The sequence below is a fragment of the Mustela lutreola genome, chromosome 2 (genome assembly GCF_030435805.1).
Source record: "Mustela lutreola isolate mMusLut2 chromosome 2, mMusLut2.pri, whole genome shotgun sequence".
Lineage (NCBI taxonomy): Eukaryota > Metazoa > Chordata > Mammalia > Carnivora > Mustelidae > Mustela > Mustela lutreola.
The window spans coordinates 57,802,372-57,813,773 of NC_081291.1; the positions used below are offsets into that span (position 1 = coordinate 57,802,372).

General features: G+C 42.5%; 1 protein-coding gene and 1 long non-coding RNA gene across 3 annotated transcripts in view; one reads left to right on the forward strand and one right to left on the reverse strand.

Annotated features, from left to right (window-relative positions):
• ISY1 (ISY1 splicing factor homolog) overlaps positions 1-8,675 on the reverse strand; it is a 29,982-nt gene extending 21,307 nt beyond the window's left edge. The window contains exons 1-5 of one of the 2 annotated variants that reach the window (XM_059161884.1): positions 8,455-8,675; positions 3,864-3,886; positions 2,715-2,766; positions 1,662-1,727; positions 361-403 (exon numbers count right to left, since the gene is read on the reverse strand). In XM_059161884.1, coding sequence (XP_059017867.1) covers positions 361-403; positions 1,662-1,727; positions 2,715-2,766; positions 3,864-3,886; positions 8,455-8,457 — 187 coding nt within the window. In that variant the 5' untranslated portion in view covers positions 8,458-8,675. The remainder of the gene's footprint in view (positions 1-360; positions 404-1,661; positions 1,728-2,714; positions 2,767-3,863; positions 3,887-8,454) is intronic. The other variant, XM_059161883.1, reaches the window with a different exon arrangement.
• An 18-nt stretch (positions 8,676-8,693) lies between these two features.
• LOC131824282 (uncharacterized) lies at positions 8,694-10,031 on the forward strand. Its single transcript, XR_009350816.1, has 2 exons — positions 8,694-9,252; positions 9,530-10,031. It is a non-coding gene; the product is annotated as an uncharacterized LOC131824282 (long non-coding RNA).
• Positions 10,032-11,402: the final 1,371 nt, after the last annotated feature.

An 11,402-nucleotide genomic window follows, 5' to 3' on the forward strand; every position in this document is an offset into this window, starting at 1 on the left:
TAAATGTCAAATTGATTAACACTATTGTTCAGTTCTTCTATGTCCTTATTGATTTTCTATCTACTTGTTCTATTGAGAGAAGTGCTGAAATCCCCGCATCTAATTGTGGATTTGAGAATCAACACTTTAAAAGGCAGGTTAGGGGTGCCTGGGTGGCTCAGAGGGTAAAGCCTCTGCCTTCAGCTTGGGTCATGATCTCAGGGTCCTGGGATTGAGGCCCGCTTTGGGCTCTCTGCTCAGCAGGAAGCCTGCTTCCCCCTCTCTCTCTGCCCTCCTCTCTGCCTACTTGTGATCTCTCTCTGTGTCAAATAAATAAATAAAATCTAAAAAAAAAAAAAAAAAAAAGGCAGGTTACCTTACCATTCTGAATTTGAGCCACTTTTTTTGAGATTTCTCCAATGATCTGTGAAAAAAAAAAAAAAGGTAATTCTCATGACTTTTGAACATGTCTGAAAGCACAGAACAAATGTAATCCAAAATCAGTAATTAAAAATACTTAAGGGGCACATGCGTGGCTCAGTGGGTTAAAGCCTCTGCCTTCAGCTCAGGTCATGATCCCAGGGTCCTGGGATCAAGCCCTACATCAGGCTCTCTGCTCAGCAGGGAGCCTGCTTCCCTTCCTCTCTCTCTGCCTACCTGTGATCTCTATCTGTCAAAACAAATAAATAAAAATCTTTCAAGAAATATTTAAAAAATAAAATTTAAAAAATATTAAAAACAAAACAAAACAAAACCATAGAATCCTAGTAATGAGCCATTCAGATAATAAGAAACAACAGAATACAAAATCAAAACCAAAATGAGGTTTCACCTTACACCTGCCAGAAAGGCTAGAATCAAAAAGACAAGTAATAACAAGTGCTGGCAAGGATGTGGAGAAAAGAGAACCCTGTTCTCTTTTCTTTTTCCCCCTGTTTAGTGGGAATATAGACTGGTGCAGCCACCTTGGAAAACAGTATGGAGGTTCCTTAAAAATTAAAAATAGAAAGAAATACCATACGATCCAATATTTCCACTACTGAGTATTTACCCAAAGAAAATGAAAACACTAATTTGAAAAAAATGTATGTTAACTGTAGTATTATTTACAATACCCAAGATATGGAAGCAGTCCACATGCCCAGGGACAGAGGAATGGATAAGGAAGATGTGGTGGGCATATACAATGGAATATTACTTGGCCATAAAAAAAAAATGGCATCTTCCCATTTGTAACAACATGGATCGACCTAGAAAGTGTTATGCTAAGTGAAATAAGTCAGACAAAGACAAATACCATGTGATTTCACGTATATACAGAATCAAAAAAACAAATGAATAAACAAACAAAAAAGTAGAAAGAGACCCATAAATACAGAGAACCAACTCATGCTTGCCAGAGGGGCGAGGTTGGGGATGGGCAAAATGGATGAAGGGGAGTGGGAGGTAAAGGCTTCCAATTATAGAATGCTAAGTCACAGCGTGGGGAAAGGTAAAGCAGAGGGCATACAGTCAGTGGTATTATAATTGGGTTTATGGTAACAGATGGTAGCTATGTTTGTGGTGTCACCATGCTGTACACCTGAACCAATGTAACATTCTGTATCAATTATACCTCAATTCAAAAAGAAGCAATTAGAGACTTGTTACTTCTACCAAGACCAGATTCACCCAGAACATACTTGTCGTCTCCACTTCTCAGCTTTGGGCAGCTCAGTACATTCTGAGGCAAGGAAGGGTCTTCGTTCCTAAGAAGAAGCAAAATACACATGTTGCCACTGTCCTAGTTACCAGCTTTATACAACATCCACAACTGATTCAGCCCTGAAGACTAAACATCCAATGGACTAAATACATCTGAAGCTTCAGTTTCAGATGATCTCCAAGCCTTATGTTTCACTCTCCAGTCTCTACTTAGGAAAGAAGTATACATACAAAAACATACATACAGAGGCTGCACCGTATCTAGTAGAATGAACCACTGGAAACTACTTAAAATTCCAGAGAGATGGCCAAGTAAGCTAGGTTATATCCATTTCATGGCATATTCATATTATCTTAAGAAATAATGGCTTCGGTGTTTAGAACAAACATACATGTGTATACATGTGCGTGTTTGTAAGCATGTATGTGTATAATTTTTCTTTAAAAACAAAAAGTAGGGGCGCCTGGGTGGCTCAGTGGGTTAAGCCGCTGCCTTCGGCTCAGGTCATGATCTCAGAGTCCTGGGATCGAGTCCCGCATCGGGCTCTCTGCTTGGCGGAGAGCCTGCTTCCCTCTCTCTCTCTCTCTCTCTGGATGCCTCTCCGTCTACTTGTGATTTCTCTCTGTCAAATTAATAAATAAAATCTTTAAAAAATAATAAAAAATAAAAAATAAAAACAAAAAGTATTGAAAGAATGGTACATATTATTCTTAACCTGGCTGAGCCTCCATGAACTAAGATCACTCACTGGATGCAGCTTTAGAGCTGCTCTCCATGGCACTTCCTATATTAGACAGAGCTGGGATAATATGGGAAGCTAATTATCATAATACAAAGGAGGCGGAAGAACAAGCAGCTAGATTGTCACACTGCCCCAGCTAGAGGGAGGTACACATAGAATTCACAGGTACAGACTCATAAGAATGTCAGCAAGCACAGACAAGGAACAGGAAATCGAGCCTGCTCAGAAGAGAGTTTTACCACATTTGTTCTTGAGACTTTACAATTCACAAGGAAGCTTTACACCAACCTTCACTTTTCCCTCTTCCAGCTGAGCTTGGCGAAATCTTGCTAAGGCCGTCCTATCAGAAAGAGAGAAAAGAGAGAAAACTCCGTAAGATACTGCTCCCAGAGTTATCACCCAAGTTCCTAAATGGGGTAGATTGGCTCATGACCATCATGTAAGGTACTCATTATATATATATATATGTATATATATATATTATTATATACTTTTTTTAACTGTCCAAAGTATTTGTTAGTTGTTTATTTATCAAGGCAAACAATTCCATAACCCAATATTCACGCTTCATAGTTTAGGAACACAGGTCAGTGACAAACTTCAATTGAACTCAACCTAAAGAAATTCTTTACATTCCGAAATCACTTTGCACTCTGAAAGATACCAGCCTTCTTCATCTCCTCAAAATCTTTCATGGAATCATAATTTCTGAGATATCTGCACATGCCGTCTTTCTTGGTTCAGCCACAGCAAACTTATAGAAAGTGCAACCCCCAGGGATACAACGAAGGCTCCAACAACATGAAATCGCAGACGCTTGGCCAGAAAGCCTCGCACCTGACATTCCGTCAAAGCACTGGAAGTGATGGTAGTTATTCTCTTCAAAACCAACCTCAAACCTAACGTCCTTCCTAACTGATAAAGAAATGGACCTATTATATACTTTTTCATAATACTTATTCATTAAAAAAAAAAAAAAAAAAAAAGAGCATACACGAGAATGTGAAAGAGATTATGACACCACAGAGTAGTTCTGGGTTTCCATGTTCCAACAGTGAGGGACTTAAAAAAGCCACTGGTGTTCCTCCACATCCAAGTAACTATTTTACTTATACTGGATGTAAAAACTGTGGGGAGCTCCAAGCATCAGACCACTGTGGTGAGCAACACATCCAGATGTTAAAAGACTAATATCATGGGGTGCCCAGTTGTCACTCTCACACCCCGTGCACCATCCCCAAGTGAGCTAATGTTTAACCAGTATAAGTTCTGGGATCTGTCAGAAAACACTAATGGGGAAAACAAACAGCAAATATGGGAATACTATTTTAACACATGTAGAGAAAGAAACATACCAAAAGGAGCAAACACACAAAGAGCTCCGTGGTGATAATTAAGTAACATAAAATTTACAAACAAAATTAAGTTGATACTTACATGGCCTTTTCTGCATTTCGGGCCTAAGAGAGAAGGGAAGAAAAATGCCCATGTTTAAAATACCCTTTTTTTCATGTACTATTTAGAGAAAAGTATCACAAGGACAGTCACAAACATAAAGTTTGACTTTACAGGAAAACTAGTATATGTACACTGTAACAACAACAACAACAGCAAAAAAAATCAACAGATGTCCAAATCCTGTGACTTTTTACACTGCTCCCTCCACCTAAAATCTTTACCTCTCCACTATCCCCACCCTCTTGGATCTGGCTAACTCCTATCCATCCTTCAAAATGTATCATCTGTGTCATCACCATCCCAGAAAGTTCTTCTGTAGCCCCTTCTTCCCAACGGGGCTGCTACCTTTTGTTTGGTTTATAACTACTGTGGTCCTTTCCACCTAGCATCCCAACTGTCTGTTTCCTGCCAGCAGAATTTGAGAAAGAAAAGCCTGGCTTTTCCAAACTGAGTTTTATGTAAGTACTGTCATACTAGTGTCAAGACAATTGTCCCTGAAACACAGTGTCAAGCACAGAACATGTTTTCTGGGTTGTAGTATAAATATTTCTGCTTATACTTGTACTTGTTGAGTCAGGGACTTGAATTTTACTCTCAGCTTACCAGTCCTGAGAAGCAGTCTGTTTTCCCATCTTTACAATAGGGATCATACCTCTTATCTCATAGAGATGTCATGATGACTTGATGAGAAAAATACCTGAAAACATCAGGTATGCAGTTTATACTCAGCAAAAGCGAGCTCAATTTAGGTATCCTTTCTGGTCCTCCCTTTCAATGACCACAGGAAAAAACTTGGTGAAAGCTGGGTGGATACATGAATACATTATCTACTAAGGAATAAAATAGCTCAGCTTTCCCAGGGGAAACCATCATCTTGAAGGCTGAGGCAGTGTCCTACCTATTTCATTAAATCTTACAGATTCTGAATATTTAATTTAATGTTTCTCAATGGTTACTCCATGCTTAAAATACCATGGTAGGTGCTAGCAATTGAGCCATGGATCTTCTTCTTGAGGGGACTTCTTGGAACTGCCCCCCTCCCAGTGAATAAATGTGATAAGGGAATATACCCAGGATAATGTAGGCCCACAAATACAAATGTGTGATGGTTAGAGTGTTATAAAATAACCAATAACTCCTGTACCCAGAAATATCCAGGCCCAGGGAGCCCTCTCCCCTGCTAGGGAATGAAGAGATGGATTCCCTATGCTTGCTCGAGTTCAGAAAGGAAGAGCCTCAAGGCTGAACAGTGTAGTATGAAGCAGTAATTTGGGGCATATTCTCCCACAGAAAGGGCTGTTTCTTTTTTTTTTTTTTTTAATTTTTTTTTAAATTTTAAATAAACATATAATGTATTTTTTTCCCCAGGGGTACAGGTCTATGAATCGCCAGGTTTACACACTTCACAGTACTCACCATAACACATACCCTCCCCAATGTCCATAACCCTACCTCCCTCTCCCAACCCCCCTCCCCACAGCAACCTTCAGTTTGTTTTCTGAGATGAAGAGTCACTTATGGTTTGTCTTCCTCCCAATCCCATCTTCTTTCATTTATTCTTCTCCTACCCCCCTGAACCCCCCCATGTTGTATCTCCACTTCCTCATACCAGGGAGATCATATGATAGTTGTCTTTCTCCAATTGACTTATGTCGCTAAGCATGTTACCCTCTAGTTTCATCCACATTGTTGCAAATGGCAAGATTTCATTTCTTTTGATGGCTGCATAGTATTCCATTGTGTATATATACCACATCTTTATCCATTCATCTGTTGATGGACATCTAGGTTCATAGTTTGGCTATTGTAGACATTGCTGCTATAAACATTCAGGTGAGGGACGCCTGGGTGGCTCAGTTGGTTGGACGACTGCCTTCGGCTCAGGTCATGATCCCAGAGTCCCGGGATCGAGTCCCGCATCGGGCTCCCAGCTCCATGGGGAGTCTGCTTCTCCCTCTGACCTTCTCCTCGCTCGTGCTCTCTCTCACTGTCTCTCTCTCTCAAATAAATAAATAAAATCTTTAAAAAAAAAAAAAACATTCCGGTGAACGTGCCCCTTCGGATCACGATGTTTGTATCTTTAGGGTAAATACTGAGTAGTGCAATTGCTGGGTCACAGGGTAGTTCTATTTTTAACATTTTGAGGAACCTCCATGCTGTTTTCCAGAGTGGCTGCACCAGCTTGCATTCCCACCAACAGTGTAGGAGGGTTCCCCTTTCTCTGCATCCTCGCCAGCATCTGTCATTTCCTGACTTGTTGATTTTAGCCATTCTGACTGGTGTGAGGTGATATCTCATTGTGGTTTTGATTTGTATTTCCCTGATGTTGAGTGATAAGGAGCATTTTTTCATGTGTCTGTTGGCCATCTGGATATCTTCTTTGCAGAAATGTCTGTTCATGTCTTCTGCCCATTTCTTGATTGGATTATTTGTTCTTTGGGTGTTGAGTTTGCTAAGTTCTTTATAGATTTTGGACACTAGCCCTTTATCTGATATGTCATTTGCAAATATCTTCTCCCATTCTGTCAGCTGTCTTTTGGTTTTGTTAATTGTTTCCTTTGCTGTGCAAAAGCTTTTGATCTTGATGAAGTCCCAATAGTTCATCTTTGCCCTTGCTTCCCTTGTCTTTGGTGATGTTCCTAGGAAGAAGTTGCTGCAGCTGAGGTTGAAGAGGTTGCTACCTGTGTTCTCCTCAAGGATTTTGATGGATTCCTTTCTCACATTGAGGTCCTTTATCCATTTTGAGTCTATTTTCATGTGTGGTGTAAGGAAATGGTCCAATTTCATTTTTCTGCATGTGGCTGTCCAATTTTCCCAACACCATTTATTGAAGAGATTGTCTTTTTTCCACTGGACATTCTTTCATGCTTTGTCGAAGATTAGTTGACCATATAGTTGAGGGTCTATTTCTGGGCTCTCTATTCTGTTCCATTGATCTATGTATCTGTTTTTGTGCCGGTACCATGCTGTCTTGATGACGACAGCTTTGTAATAGTGCTTGAAGTCCGGAATTGTGATGCCACCAACTTTGGCTTTCTTTTTCAATATTCCTTTGGCTATTCAAGGTCTTTTCTGGTTCCATATAAATTTTAGGATTATTTATTCCATTTCTTTGAAAAAATGGATGGTATTTTGATAGGAATTTCATTAAATGTGTAGATTGCTTTAGGTAGCATAGACATTTTCACAATATTTATTCTTCCAATCCAGGAGCATGGAACATTTTTCCATTTCTTTGTGTCTTCCTCAATTTCTTTCATGAGTACTTTATAGTTTTCTGAGTATAGATTCTTAGTCTCTTTGGTTAGGTTTATTCCCAGGTATCTTATAGTTTTGGGTGCAATTGTAAATGGGACTGACTCCTTAATTTCTCTTTCTTCTGTCTTGTTGTTGGTGTAGAGAAATGCAACTGATTTCTGTGCATTGATTTTATATCCTGACACTTTACTGAATTCCTATACAAGTTCTAGCAGTTTTGGAGTGGAGTCTTTTGGGTTTTCCACATATAGTATCATATCATATGCGAAGAGTGACAGTTTGGCTTCTTCTTTGCCAATTTGGATGCCTTTAATTTCCTTTTGTTGTCTGATTGCTGAGGCTAGAACTTCTAGTACTATGTTGAATAGCAGTGGTGATAATGGACATCCCTGCAATGTTCCTGACCTTAGCGGAAAAGCTTTCAGTTTTTCTCCATTGAGAATGATATTTGCGGTGGGTTTTTCATAGATGGCTTTGATAATATTGAGGTATGTGCCGAAAGGGCTGCTTCTGGCCCACTGATTTCTCTTCTTCTTCCGATCTTGGGCTCATTAATCTACAAGGGCTTGCAATAAATACATCTACAACTTTATTACTGCATAGAGTGGTTCTTACGGGGGGCTTCACTTAATGAAAATATTATGGTTACCAAGACGTATGAGCAACTTTTTCGTACCAGCGCGATGTGCATTCTCACATTTACTCGTCGTGAGCGCTACTGAACGAATGGAGAAGCCATCAGACCACTCCAGACCAGAGAGATCACATCCTCACGCATTAACACTTTATCATCCGTTCAATCATTACTGAACACCCACAACGTGCCAGACGCCGTTTTAGACATTAAGAAAGCAATGGTGAAAAAACCCTGACCTCGTTAAGTTTGTATCTCGTGGGAGAGACCGGGAACACATAAATCAAACAACCCAGAAACATACTGTCACAACCGCTGTTCATCTCCCGTATGAGACTTAGGGACAAACAAGTGGGCCCATGCCGGGCATCGTGACTTGGGGCCGGTCCTTGCGCCTCTCTATGCCTTACTTTTCCCGAGCGGTAACTTAAAGTGCTTGATCGACATGAAAACACTATCGGAAAAGAGAACTCCTCCGCTCCCGAGGTTCCCGTTTCCTCCCCCAACTTCTGACAGCTGAAGCAAGGAGAAAAAAACCCAAGTTACAGGTAGCCCAGGAGCCTGAAGCCTGCAGTGATGCCCGGCTGCGCGGGCCTACACCACGAGCACCCCGAATGGGGCCGGGAACCCTCACAGCCCGCCCGCTCGCCCCCTTCATCACGCACCCACCCAACTCACCATGGTTGAGCGAGGGTGCCGCCTTGGGGCCGCGTGGCCCCAGCCCCCGGAGTTTCACCGCCTCCCGCGAGGCGGACCCTAACAGGAACAAAAATGCCCTAGGCGATCGCACTACCAATTTTTCTGTCGGAAGGGCAAAAGCAGAGGACCGGAAGTGGGGAGCCGGAAGTGAAGTTGAAGAATTGACAAGGGGTGGAGGAAAAGTGAGCGCGCTTCTGTAAGGCTGGTCCTCCCCAGGAGTCTGGAGGTTGCACCAATACAGGCGCACGAAAAATGGGCGGGACGGGTGTTGGCAAAATTGCGCTTGCGTAGTGAGACTGATATGGTTGGCTTAGCCCCCTGGTTTTGATCTCGCGATAACAAGTGCAAATTTTCTCGCGTTAATTATTGGTATTGCGGAAGCCGGCGATACCTGCTGCTACTGAGACTGAGCTGTTTGGTGTTGGTACTGTAGGTCGCATCCCTGCGTCCGCCTTTCTGCTTCTTTTGGTGAGAGCAAGTGTGCCCTTGTGGAAATCGCTCATCCTCATGCCTCCGAACGAAGTCCTCCCAGCCTGCGCAAAAGAGGGTAGGCAGCTCCAGAAGTGGAAGGCGCAGACTCCAGCTAGCGGGCGCTGAAACGCCTCTTCGGGCAGAGCTGAGCGAGTGCTCTCCAGGAGTTCGAACTGGCCGCGCTTCGTCAATTCCTTCGCGTTTTCCTGTCATTTGCGTGCGGCCTTTTCCCGAGCTCTTCTGGAATCGCGGGCCTTATCAGAGCTGGACCGGTACTTAAAGTCACTTTCTTTTAAAGTAAAAAATGTAAGGACCGGGGAAGAAAAAGCTACCTACTCGGAGAAGGAGGTTGGTTAGAGAGGTGGTATGTGTAGCACTACCAGAGAGAGGCGGTCAGTGTGTGATGAGCTTACTGCTACGATAAGATGATCGTTACACAAGGACCCAGGAACACGGGAGAGGCCACTTGATGGGTGGGTATGGTTCTGGGGGCTCCTCCCGTATGGTGTCCAGAGCTGTGGTGTGGAATTCAGGGGAAGGAAGGTAGCAAATTAAGCCAGTAACAGCAGCTCTCCCTTTTCAGTGCCTTTCTCTGCCAGAAGACCTAACCAATGGTGAGCACTTCGGCTCCAACCTGAGACACAAGTCCGCGGGGGGAGGCGGAGGGGAAGGCAGCTAACTTGTGGTTCAGGATCAGGCAGGACAAGTACTTGGAAGAGTAGACACCAGAATCTCCTGCCTGAACCATGGTAAGGACAAGTTGTCTCCTTAAAAGTTTCAGGTGGGCGTTTGGCCATCCAACCAGACTCCACCTTCCCACGTTTCTGGCAGCTAGTTATGGATTTGTGATTATATAATAGTCAATGGGAATTGAATGAGAGGATTGTGTTGCCACTTAGGCAGTGTCATGAAAAGTATGGGCGTGCCTTTCCCTTTGCCCTTTCCCTTCCCTCCTGAGAGGCGAGTATGGCAACAGCCACCTTGAACTCAGAAATGGAAGAATTGTGAGGATGCCAGAGCCACCTCCCAGCTGTGGAATATCTAGCTCTGTAGAATGAGAGAAAAATAAACATCGTCTTGTTTAAGCTGCTGCATTTGGGGGGTCTTTTATTGCCTTTATTAACCTTTACCATAAGTAACACATAACAAAGCTTGTTGATCCCAAACAAGCAAGGTCATTCCTCACTCAAATGAGTTTTTCTGAGACAGAAGTTTCTCAGACTTCTGTATCTTTACCCATTAAATCCCTGACACTAGGATGCAGAGGTCATATGAAACAGGATTCATAAGTCATTACCTATATTGATTGTCCTTCCAGCATTCGTTCTGCCTACCCACTTACCTGAACTCCATTTGGGAATCTTAGGGTTCAGGGGAAGGAAACTACATTCCCAGCTTTAAGAACAGAATAAGAAGTCCAGGTTAAGCTAAACAATCCATGTCATCTCCCTATGAATATTGATTGAGTGATGGGCTTAAGACCCAGGCTGACCCAGAGTGAGTCTCCAGACTTTTCTTGCAGTGCTGGGTGGATGTCAGAACAAATGTAATACCAGAGCTGCTGTCAGCCACTCAAGGACTCCCAAGACAAGACTCAGTATTTGGGGACCTAAGTGAGTTGCTGAATAAGGCCTCAAGCCCACGGCTGTCTTCACTTGTATAGACCAATAAACTCTTAGTGTAGAAACCAGTAAGAGTCGGACTTACGGTAAACTAAGAGCATCCTGATGATACCATTCATCCTGCCACAGTCTGCTAATGTCCTTTCTTTCTCTGTGCACACTGGTCCTGTCTGCCCATACTGTTCCTTTTGCCCGCAGCACCCTTCCTTCATTTTGCTACCCAACTAATCTCGTTTATGCCTTCCTCATTTGAGACAATTTAGACAGCCTTAGATGACTTAACCTCTGTGTTTAATTTCTAGTCTATGAAATTGCCATAATAGTATTTACCTTTCTATTTTCATTTTTCCTCATTCATGATATTGGGGCATTTGCTTTAGAGTTGTTAAAAGAAGCAACTATATATAAGGAGCTCAGAACAGATCTATGTAAAGTACTCAATTATTTTAAAACCAAAAACCCCATGATCTGCAAGTCACATCTATTATGTGGCCTTACCGAAGTCTATGTAGTCAGCTGGTCCAGCCTCAGGGACTCTGTAAAAACTCTTTTGGCCTGCTTTTTTTTTTTTTTTTTTTTTTTTAGAATCTATTTGTCAGAGCGAACACAAGCAGGGGAAATGGGAGAGGAAGAAGCAGGCTCCCAGCTGATCAGGGAACCCGCTGAGGGGCTGGGTCCCAGGACCCTGGGATCATGACCTGAGCTGAAGGCAGTCACTTAACCAACTGAGCCACCCAGACGTCTCTCTGATGACCTTTAAATAACTGAATTTAAGATTTACAGGCTTTGCCCTATTGGAATCTTATCTTGCCCCAAAGGTCTGGCTCTTGAGAT